Source organism: Carassius auratus, chromosome 49, assembly GCF_003368295.1.
Source record: "Carassius auratus strain Wakin chromosome 49, ASM336829v1, whole genome shotgun sequence".
NCBI lineage: Eukaryota > Metazoa > Chordata > Actinopteri > Cypriniformes > Cyprinidae > Carassius > Carassius auratus.
Window position 1 is genome coordinate 5,773,605 of NC_039291.1, and position 12,260 is coordinate 5,785,864.

A 12,260-nucleotide genomic window follows, 5' to 3' on the forward strand; every position below is an offset into this window, starting at 1 on the left:
CCGTGAACACACACCCAGAGCAGTGGGCAGCCATTTATGCTGCAGCGCCCAGGGAGCAGTTAGGGGTTCGGTGCCTTGCTCAAGGGCACCTAAGTCGTGGTATTGAAGGTGGAGAGAGCACTGTACATGCACTCCCCCCACCCACAATTCCTGGCCGCCCGAGACTCGAACTCCCAACCCTTGCGAGTCCGACTCTCTAACCATTAGGCCACAACTTCCCCTTAACTTACTGACGAGATGCAAATTAAATATTGCATGCAATCTATCGTGTGGCCCTACCGCTTACTTACAGTTTAAGGTCTGTTGGGAAACACAGGATTTTACTGCACAGAAACTAATGGGAAACACCTGGGAACAATACAAACAAATTAATCAAACACAGCTGGACACAAATGATAACCAATGAGGACAGCACACAGCAAGAGCCAAATAAGGGCAAACAGGAACTCAGCAGGAATGTACACGTGACAATATGACAGTATGTATGTAGTTTAATCTCATAAATAATCACAACAACAATAATAATACATTGTATACTTGCATTTGTGGTAATAACTTTTAAGAGTATGATTATTTATAACACACAATTAATACCATATTAAATCCACTTAATTTAAAATGGATTATCTAAGATCATGACATTGCTTTTTCAAATCTGTATCTTACACTATATTATGAAACATTAGGAGTGGTTGAATGTTTTTGAGTGTTCCCTGTGAGGTTAATGTTAATTTTGCTGTGAGCTATTATAAGATCTGTCGTAATACTTTCAAATGAAAAAAAAAAATGCAACATGTTCAATGTGTGTTATAATCATCATACTGCTATAATGCTATAACCACAAATAAGTAAGTATTATAATACATAAAAACTGTTCTTATAATTATTTATTAGATTATACAACATGGTATAAGGTTTTTTAATAATGCATTATTCATTCATTATAATGCCTTAAGAATATCCTTATAATGTATTATAAATACGGGCTTCATAGAAGGTGTTACCGCAACTTTTAATTGTGAATTTTTAAACTCGCAATAAGACTTTACACTCACACTTTAGATTATGAACCAGTTCTCACTATTATTATGACTTCTTCCTCAATAAACTCCTAATTTGCTGCTTTTTAGTAGTTAGTTGTTTTGTTTAGGTATTAATATGTGCTTTATAAGTACTAAATCACAATAAATATGCTACTAATATGCACACTAATCAAGTCAAGTCAAGTCAAGTCACCTTTATTTACTGTATATAGTGCTTTATACAATACAGATTGTGTCAAAGCAGCTTTACAGTGTTAAACAGGAAAAAAACTTCCCTTTTAGATATTTATCGTGGCATTCTGTAGTCTCTTTCATTTGATTTCTTTAATTTAATCTTACTCTTTTAATTTCAGAACTACAAAATCAGTGCTATTTATTATCTAGCTATACATGCCTTTGTGCTTGTGGCTGTACATTTCAAAATAAAAGTAATATATTTGCTTTATTATTCCATGTCGAAGAGTCAAACAATATTTTATCCCTATTTTATGCAGGAACATTAATTTTGTTTATGTTATGTTTGATTATGTAATTTAATCCGTTGCTTTTTATATGTCCATGCTAGAACATATTTTAAAAAGTGTGTTTTTAGTTACAAAGTGTTTATTTCAGCTTTTAGAGATGACCACAAAAAAAAAAAAAAAAAAATCAGCTTGTTCTGTACTTAATACTGAGGTCCTGATACTAAATTAAAATGAATTTGTGGCTTGTAGTGAATTTTCCTTCTATTTTATACGTAGCCTTCAGCCATTTTCATGTACAGTTTCAGAAACAATCTATAACATAATATAAAGGAAAATGCTTGTTTTATGCTAGCTGTTTAGCACTAGCTCTTTATACAGTAATTTAAGTCATTCATTGAGGAGCATCTGAGATGATAACAGTCTAAAACAGAGGCAAAATGCAGTGGATCATATATTTGAGGAGGACTGTTAGTATCCACAAAAAAATAGTGTGGGCACATCTATGTGAGAGTTTATTTGTGTGTGGGCCTTACTTTGCCTGTGTGTATGTTTGTACATGCATGAGAGTGTATGATTGTTGAGGACTCTTAAGAAAGAGAGAAAGATAGCGAGAGATGGTGCTATGTGTGGCCTTGTCACTACAAACATGAAACAAGTGTTTGACTATGCTAGTTGAGCATACCTGTCTCATTCAGTGTTTGACAAATCACCTCCATAAGTTTGTTGCTACAGTAATTAAAATGTGAAGCAGGTTCATCTTGGGAAGAATGATAAGACGTGTCATGTGTGAATAAAACCAAGAGTCATACTCTAGATTTAATACTGTCACATGGAATTGATGTTGATAGTGTTGAAATTATTCAGCCAAGTGATGATATCTCAGATCATTATTTAGTTCTGTGTAAACTTCATATAGCCAAAATTGTAAATTCTACTTCTTGTTACAAGTATCGAAGAACCATCACTTCTACCACAAAAGACTGCTTTTTAAGTTATCTTCCTGATGTATCCGAATTCCTTAGCATATCCAAAACCTCAGAACAACTTGATGATGTAACAGAAACTATGGACTCTCTCTTTTCCAGCACTTTAAATACAGTTGCTCCTTTACGCTTAAGGAAGGTTAAGGAAAACAGTTTGACACCATGGTATAATGAGCATACTCGCACCCTAAAGAGAGCAGCCCGAAAAATGGAGCGCAGCTGGAGGAAAACAAAACTAGAGGTATTTCGTATTGCTTGGCGGGAAAGTAGCATATCCTATAGAAAAGCATTAAAAACTGCTAGATCTGATTACTTTTCTTCGCTTTTAGAAGAAAACAAACATAACCCCAGGTATTTATTCAATACAGTGGCTAAATTAACGAAAAATAAAGCCTCAACAAGTGTTGACATTTCCCAACACCACAACAGTAATGACTTTATGAACTACTTTACTTCTAAAATCGATACTATTAGAGATAAAATTGCAACCATTCAGCCGTCAGCTACCGTATCATATCAGACAGTGCACTATAGACCCCCTGAGGAACAGTTCCACTCATTCTCTACTATAGGAGAGGAAGAATTGTATAAACTTGTTAAATCATCTAAACCAACAACATGTATGTTAGACCCTATACCATCTAAGCTCCTAAAAGAGGTGCTTCCAGAAGTCATAGATCCTCTTCTGACTATTATTAATTCCTCATTGTCATTAGGATATGTCCCCAAAACCTTCAAACTGGCTGTTATTAAGCCTCTCATAAAAAAGCCACAACTTGACCCCAGAGAACTTGTTAATTATAGACCAATCTCGAATCTCCCTTTTCTGTCCAAGATACTAGAAAAGGTGGTATCCTCACAATTATATTCCTTCTTAGAGAATAATGGTATATGTGAGGATTTCCAGTCAGGATTTAGACCGTATCATAGTACTGAGACTGCTCTCCTTAGAGTTACAAATGATCTGCTCTTATCATCTGATCGTGGGTGTATCTCTCTATTAGTTTTATTGGATCTTAGTGCTGCGTTTGACACAATTGACCACAACATTCTTTTGCATAGACTTGAACACTTTGTTGGCATCAGTGGAAGTGCATTAGCATGGTTTAAATCGTACTTATATGACCGCCATCAGTTCGTAGCAGTGAATGAAGATGTATCATATCGATCACAAGTGCAGTATGGAGTACCTCAAGGCTCAGTACTAGGGCTGCTACTCTTCACGCTTTATATGTTACCCTTGGGAGATCATCATCAGGAAACATGGTGTTAGTTTTCACTGTTATGCTGATGATACGCAGCTCTATATTTCCTCGCAGCCTGGTGAAACACACCAATTTGAAAAACTAATGGAATGCATAGTCGATATAAAAAATTGGATGACGAGTAATTTCTTACTGCTAAATTCAGAAAAAACAGAGGTGTTAATCATAGGGCCTAAAAACTCTGCTTATAATAAACTAGAACACTGTCTAAGACTTGATGGTTGCTCTGTCAATTCTTCGTCATCAGTTAGGAACCTAGGTGTGCTACTTGATCGCAATCTTTCCTTAGAAAGCCACGTTTCTAGCATTTGTAAAACTGCATTTTTCCATCTCAAAAATATATCTAAATTACGGCCTATGCTCTCAATGTCAAATGCAGAAATGTTAATCCATGCATTTATGACTTCAAGGTTAGACTATTGTAATGCTTTATTGGGTGGTTGTTCTGCACGCTTGGTAAACAAACTACAGCTAGTCAGAGATGTATAGTAACGAAGTAGAACTACTTCACTACTGTACTTAAGTACTAAAAGGCGGTATCTGTACTTTACTAGAGTATTATTTTTTTCTCCTACTTCCACTTTTACTTCGGTACATATTTTCGCTGAGTTTAATACTTTTACTCCGATATTTTTTTATGTGCTGCATCGTTACTCGTTACAATTATAATAATGTTACGAATCATTCCATTACAAACCACTGCCAGAACTGTAGATGGGAGGTTTGATGAAGCTGGCACATCATTGAGCGAAACAAGCGATTAAGAAGAATGCGCGTGCTGACTGAACTGCTGTGAAGAGAGAGATGAACACCGAGCCGAGCCAGATAATGACTCGTTCACGGGTCAAGAACCGGTTGCATAGGTTTTCGGATGACCAGTAACGTTAGTTCTTTCTGACAGTTCGATTCAATAAACCAGTTGAAGAAAACAGTTCACCGATTCTTTTGCGCTCGATGCAATGGCGTCATTGGCGTTGACTGCACCTGGGCTCATAACATTAACACAGAATCAGTTCAGAATCAATCACCAAAAGAATCAGTTCGGTTCCAGACGCTCTGTGTGTCGGTTTGCTTCACGCTGAATCACACATGCGCAGTATCATCAGCTCATCAGTTCACGAATCGGACGCGTCTGACAGAAACGGTTCTTGACTCGTGAACGAGTCATTATCTGGCTCGGCTCGGTGTTCATCTTCAGTTCTCTCTTCACAGCAGTTCAGTCAGTGTACTGTTTGAGTCAATGAATTACTCCGGGAAATTGGTTTGTTTTAACTCAGAGGGAGTGTCAGACACATTAAACAAGTTAACATCTTAATTCATCTGTGGATTAATGCGTATTGGAGACGCGAACTGTTTAAAACAAATTAGTTCGATTTGGTGTACTGTGTCAAAAAGATCCGGTTACATCGAATGATTCGTTCGCGAACCAGATATCACAAACTGCTTTGTTTTTAACTGTCTTACAACAGACACGGAAAAGAAGACAATGCTGAATAAAGTCGTAGTTTTTGCTATTTTTGGACCAAAATGTATTTTCGATGCTTCAAAAAATTCTAAATGACCCTCTGATGTCTTACGGGTTTGAAACAACTTGAGGGTAAGTTATTAATGACATCATTTTGCAAATTGGGCTGACTAACCCTAGTAACCCTTTTTTTGTTTACAAGAAGTTACAGTCAAAGGAATTGTGATTGTCCTTCAGGTTAATCATTTGAAATAGTAAAAACAATATGTTCAAACTTTTGACTACTTTCTTTAATAGCTACATAACACAGTACTTCTACTTTTACTTTCAGTACTTGAGTAGTAAATTTTAAAATAGACTACTTGCAATACTTAAGTACAAAAAATGTTGAATACTTTAGTACTTCTACTTAAGTGTGGTGCTTAAAGAGCACTTCTACATCTACTCAAGTCACTTTTTTGATAGAGCACTTGTACTTTTACTCAAGTATGGTTCTCTAGTACTTTATACATCTCTGCAGCTAGTCCAAAATGCAGCAGCAAGAGTTCTTACTAGAACCAGGAAGTATGACCATATTAGCCCGGTCCTGTCCACACTGCACTGGCTCCCTATCAAACATCGTATAGATTTTAAAATATTGCTTATTACTTATAAAGCCCTGAATGGTTTAGCACCTCAGTATTTGAATGAGCTTCTTTTACATTATACTCCTCTACGTCCGCTACGTTCTCAAAACTCAGGCAATTTGATAATACCTAGAATATCAAAATCAACTGCGGGCGGCAGATCCTTTTCCTATTTGGCGCCTAAACTCTGGAATAACCTACCTAACATTGTTCGGGAGGCAGACACACTCTTGCAGTTTAAATCTAGATTAAAGACCCATCTCTTTAACCTGGCATACACATAACATACTAATATGCTTTTAATATCCAAATCCGTTAAAGGATTTTTAGGCTGCATTAATTAGGTAAACCGGAACCGGAAACACTTCACATAACACTGTACTTTCTACATCATTAGAAGAATGGCATCTACGCTAATATTTGTCTGTTTCTCTCTTGTTCCGAGGTCACCGTGGCCACGAGATCCAGTCTGTGTCCAGATCAGAGGGTCACTGCAGTCACCCGGATCCAGTACGTATCCAGACCAGATGGTGGATCAGCACCTAGAAAGGACCTCTACTGCCCTGAAAGACAGCGGAGACCAGGACAACTAGAGCCCCAGATACAGATCCCCTGTAAAGACCTTGTCTCAGAGGAGCACCAGGAGAAGACCACAGGAAACAGATGATTCTTCTGCACAATCTGACTTTGCTGCAGTCTGTAATTGAACTACTGGTTTTCGTCTGGTCAGAGGAGAACTGACCCCCCAACTGAGCCTGGTTTCTCCCAAGGTTTTTTTCTCCATTCTGTCACCGATGGAGTTTCGGTTCCTTGCCGCTGTCGCCTCTGGCTTGCTTAGTTGTGGTCACTTCATCTACAGCGATATCATTGACTTGATTGCAAATAAAAACAGACACTATTTCAACTGAACAGAGATGACATAACTGAATTCAATGATGAACTGCCTTTAACTATCATTTTGCATTATTGAGACACTGTTTTCCAAATGAATGTTGTTCAGTGCTTTGACGCAATGTATTTTGTTTAAAGCACTATATAAATAAATAAAGGTAAAGAGAAATCAAGGTAAATATGACTGAATTTTTGCTTTTTTTTATTTCCATCAACCTGTAATTAAAAAATATAAATATATAATAGGACATATAAATATATTATAATTTTAACTTAATAATTTTAACAGAAAAGTTGTAAAAATACAATTATTCCCAAAAAAATTGACTATGAGAGTCATCACATAATGATATAACACATTGTGTATAATTTCAGAAGGATATGTCAGTGTTGCGGAAATGACATTGTGTCGGGAAATTTTATTACTTTTTTCATCTAGAAAGCCTTTCATTGGATTTTTGTTGGAAAATAAATTGAAATGAGATACAGTAAATTTGATACGTGCTGGAAATGACACAGTGGTGGAAATTAAATGGTTTTTATTACTTTTTAGAAAACAAAATAAAGAATGTCTAGAATGTCTATTGTTGGACCTTTTGTAAGAAATAAAATATTAAATATATTATTTGAGAAGTGGTGGAAATGATAATGTGGTGGAAATTAAACATTTATATGATTTTTAAGAAAAAAAAGTCTTAAGAGTCTAGACTTTCTATTGTCCACGTTTTGTTGAAAAAAAAATTACTAGATAAAATAAAATATATTTTAGAAAATATTATCCTTTACCATAATAATTCTAGAACCTCATAGGGTGACTTTTTCTCGTCTTAGTGCTGTTACAAACACACCAGGTTCCACTTCCACTCAATCACAACGCACGCCCTCACCTGTATACTGAGCACATCCACCTGATCCACATCATCACCCAATCACCTCGGCACCATAAATACCACACACATGCACTCAATCAATGTCTGGTCTCGTTCTCGACAAGGTCTTACCTGTATGCTATTTCTAAGGACTAACGCTTCCTCTACTTACCTCTCTCCGAAGATCCAGATCCCCAGTGTGCTTGTGTGTGGTTCACCTCCCTCATCTGACGTCTTCACCCTACTCTCACGGATCCATTCATCACTCAACCCAACACTACCTGCTCGTCTGCTTGTGTCTATTAAAAAACCCATCTGTCTGTTACTCCTCAGCCTCTTGAGTGATCTTTAACAGAAGACTGGACCGACACCGCTAGGCACAAGCATGAGCCTCACGGACCCCTTTCAAGATCTGGTTGATGAACTCCAAAGAACACTCACAGCTATACCTGCATCCCCAACACCAGCGAGCACTTCCGTCAACGATGCCAGCACTTGCTTACCCATGGCCCGGCTGGCGCCCTACTCTGGTTCTAGTCCATCCTCCTTGTCCCATGGTGAGTGCCGTTGTCCCTTCAAGATACCACATGAAATCACTCACCACTGTTGTGACACTTACTGCCGCTGACATATCTCTTCCAGTTTCCGCCCTCCTCGATTCTGGGTCAGCCGGCAACTTCATCTCCGGCGCCCTCTGCCGTCAGCTCAAGCTCGCTACCACGGCAACACCGTCAGCCTACCAAGTCCACACTATCACCGGCAAGCCATTAAGCAGGAGATGCGTGCGTCATAGTGTGGGTCCCATTTCCCTCCAAACCGGACTACTCCATCATGAGGAAATCCATCTGCTGGTTCTGGAAGAATCCACCGCTGACATAATTCTAGGGCGCCCGTGGTTAGGGCAGCACAACCCCGTAATCTCCTGGAAGACAGGCAAAGTCCTGAAGTGGAGCAACACCTGTTTCAAGAGCTGCATCTCAGGTTGTCCAGTTCCAGCCACATCTTCCCCTGAACCTCTTCCGGTCTGTCTGAAGTGGTCTGTTCCACTTCAATAGAAAGCCCAGTGGGAAACCAATCCATCGCCATCCCTACCAGCTACGCCCCCTTCAGTGATGTCTTCTGCCCCAAACGGGCCTCCAAGCTGCCTCCACACCGGCCGTGGGACTGTGCCATCGATCTGCTGCTGGGTGAACCAGTGCCTACAGCAGGGGTGGGGAACGTTGATCCTGGAGGGCCTGTGTCCCTGCAGAGTTTAGCTCCAACCCTAATTAAACACACCTGAACAAGCTAATCAAGGTCTTCAGGATACAGGTAGGTTTTTCTTTTTCAGGGTTGGAGCTAAACTCTGCAGGGACACAGGCCCTCCAGGATCAACGTTCCCCACCCCTGGCCTAAAGGAAGGATATACCCCCTATCCATTACAGAGGAGAAGGCCATGGAGGAATACATCAAGGAGGTGCTGGCCCAGGGTTATATTCGTACATCTACATCCTCTGCTGCTTCGAGTTTCTTCTTTGTGGAGAAAAAGGATGGAGGTCTAAGACCATGCATTGATTATCAGGCTCTCAACAATCTAACAGTGAAGTTCCGGTACCCACTTCCCCTCGTCCCAGCTGCCTTGGAACATCTCCGTGGTGCCACTATGTTCACCAAGTTGGACCTGCAATGCCTGAGGGCTTTCCAACTTTATCTCAAGGCTGAAAAGTGCTCTTTCCATCAGCCCTCAGTGCAGTTCCTTGGATACAACATCAGCAGCAGTGGCATCCGGATGGACGAGGGGAAGGTAAATGCCATTAGAGATTGGCCCACTCCAACCACCATCAAGGAGTTACAGCGGTTCCTTTGCTTTGCCAACTTCTATGGACGGTTTATACAAAACTTCAGTACCACCGGAGTGGGAGCGGTCCATTTTCAGCAGCAGGGGATCCCAGTTGCCTCCACCCATGCACCTTCTTCTCCCGGAAACTCAACCCGGCAGAGGTCAACTATGATATCGGCAACCGGGAATTGTTGGCCATCAAGCTGGCCTTGGAAGAATGGAGGCTTTGGTTGGAGGGACCCAAACACCCCTTTCTGGTCCTCACAGATAATAAGAACTTGTAGTATCTTCGAGTGGCCAAAAGATTAAATCCGAGACAAGCACACTGGGTGTATTCTTCACCCGCTTCCACTTTACCATCTCATACCGCCCAGGGGTGAAAAACGTAAAGGCTGATGCCCTGTCCAGGTGTTATGCCCCCGAAGAGAATTCCGAAGATCCAGAAACCATTCTCCCAGAAAGAGTCATCGTCTCTCCTATTACCTGGTCCGCTGAGAACCTTCCTCCTACAAATCCTACTACCAACACTCCGCCGGGTTGCCCACCGGGACTTCAATATATTCCCAGGACAAGGCGCACTCTACTCATTCACTCCGCTCAAACATCTCTTGGCACTGGTCACCCGGGGGTCAATGAAACCCTCTCGTTGCTGATGTGGCCCAACATGGCCTCGGATGTCAGGAGGTACGTGAATGGATGCACAAGCTGCACCATATCCAAAAGCCCTCGCCATCTTCCATCAGGCAAGCTCCATCCTCTGCCCATTCCCAATTGCCCGTGGTCACACCTAGGGGTGGATTTCATAACCAATCTTCCTCCTTCAGATAACAATAGCTGCATTCTTGTCATAGTGGATAGATTTTCTAAATCCTGTTGTTTTCTTCCTCTGAAGGTTCTGCCCACGGCCATGGAAACGGCCGAACTGTTATTTAATCATGTCTTCAGGTACTTCGGCATCCCAGAGGATATCATCTCGGACTGAGGCCCCCAGTTAATCTCCCGGGTATGGAAGGCTTTCCACTCACTCCTAGGTGTGGCCATCAGCCTGTCCTCCGGATACCATCCCCAGTTGAACGGGCAGACGGAGAGGAAGGTCCAGGAGATTGGACGCTTCCTCCGTACCTTCTGTCACGGCCACCAGAACTCCTGGAACCAGTTCCTTGGGTGGGCCGAGTACACACAAAACTCCCTTCGTCAACATACCACCAGACTCACTCCATTCCAGTGCATACTTGGCTACCAACCTCCTCTATTCCCCCGGTCAGGTGAACCCTCGGATGTCTACGTCATCGACTACTGGTACGGGAGAGCGAGAGGGTCTGTGACGCGGCACACCACCAACTCCAGGGGGCCTTACGCAGATGCAGAACGACAGCCGATCTGAGGCCCCAATGTACCAACCCGGTCGGAAGGTCTGGCTGTCCACCCGGGACATCAATCTGCGCCTGCCCTGTCGCAAGCTAAGTCCCAGATTCATTGGCCCATTCACCATCCTCCAGCAGATCAATCCGGTCACTTACAAACTCCAGTTACCCCCTGAGTACCGGATTCACCCCACATTCCATGTGTCTCTTCTTAAATCTCACCATCCTTCTGTCTCTCCCTCCACAGAACCTGTCGATACCAAAGCCCACCCTCCACTCCTCCTAGACGACGGCACAGCCTATGCAGGTAGTGACATCCTGGACTCCCGGCGGCGTGGTGGCAACTGGAATATCTAATGGACTGGGAAGTATACAGTCCAGAGGAACGTTCCTGGGTCCCACGCAACGATATCCTGGATCCTAACTTACTTGACACCTTCCACTCCAATCATCCTGACCGACCAGCTCCCAGGGGAAGAGGACGTCCACCACGTCGTCGGGGTCCTCGGCCCTCAGGAGTGGGCCGTGGGGAGGGGGATACTGTTCACCTCCCTCCTCTGACGTCTTCACCCTACTCTCACGGATCCATTCATCACTCTACCCAACACTACCTGCTCCTCTGCTTGTGTCTATTAATAAACCCATCTGTATGTTACTCCTCAGCCTCCCGAGTGATCTGTAACAAGTGTACCAAAATGAAAAGGAAAAAAAATAAAAATAAAACGATGATAGTGCTCTGTAAATATGCAATGGAAAAACGTGTTCAAATTTGTCAAGTGTTTCATTTTGGTTACCCAGAACTGAGATTTCCAGCATGGTGGCTTTCTTGAGTGTTGCTTCAGGGCCTAAAAATACACCAGCAAACAAATGGATGGGTGCCATTGCTTTTTTCCTGTTGACATCAACCATCTCTTCCCTCCTCCTGGCCTGACCATGGCTGCTAGTTCAACGGCTGCTTCATTAATGCATTTCCTTCGCCTTGTGCTTCAGAAATCCATTAATCATTGAATTGAAAAGTACATCACTCCAGGTCTCTCACTTAATTTATAATGTCGCCTGACAGAAGGCTGTTCGGTTGACACCAAAAAACAGTGGCGGTATTTCCTACCTCAGCCATTCAATGTAGTTTACAATAGGGCATCGATTTTTGTGTGAAGTCACTAAGAATAAATGCATGTTCTCACAGGTTCTATCATGTGTACATCACTGACCCCATATTAGCCCTCCTATTTTATGGTCACACACAAAACGCAATCCAACCCAGAGCTGCTGCTTCTATTTATACCAAGGGGTCCTGCATCGATTGGGCACTTATTATTGTAATTTAACTGAGCGATCCCTCCTGCCTCTCCTTCCTGCAGACGTTCACTTACATTATAGCCATCCTCCTCCCCCCGCTAACACTTGGCTCTCTGATAACTTAATGCCAAGCACATACACACAGAATAAATAAACACAGAAGCTTGCTAAC

General features: G+C 41.7%; 1 protein-coding gene across 1 annotated transcript; it reads left to right on the forward strand.

The window, feature by feature from the left end:
* Positions 1–8,970: 8,970 nt before the first annotated feature.
* Positions 8,971–11,474, forward strand: LOC113065934 (uncharacterized). Its single transcript, XM_026237469.1, has one exon. It carries the CDS (start codon positions 9,042–9,044, stop codon positions 9,732–9,734), a length of 693 nt encoding a protein of 230 aa, XP_026093254.1. The 5' UTR covers positions 8,971–9,041; the 3' UTR covers positions 9,735–11,474.
* Positions 11,475–12,260: the final 786 nt, after the last annotated feature.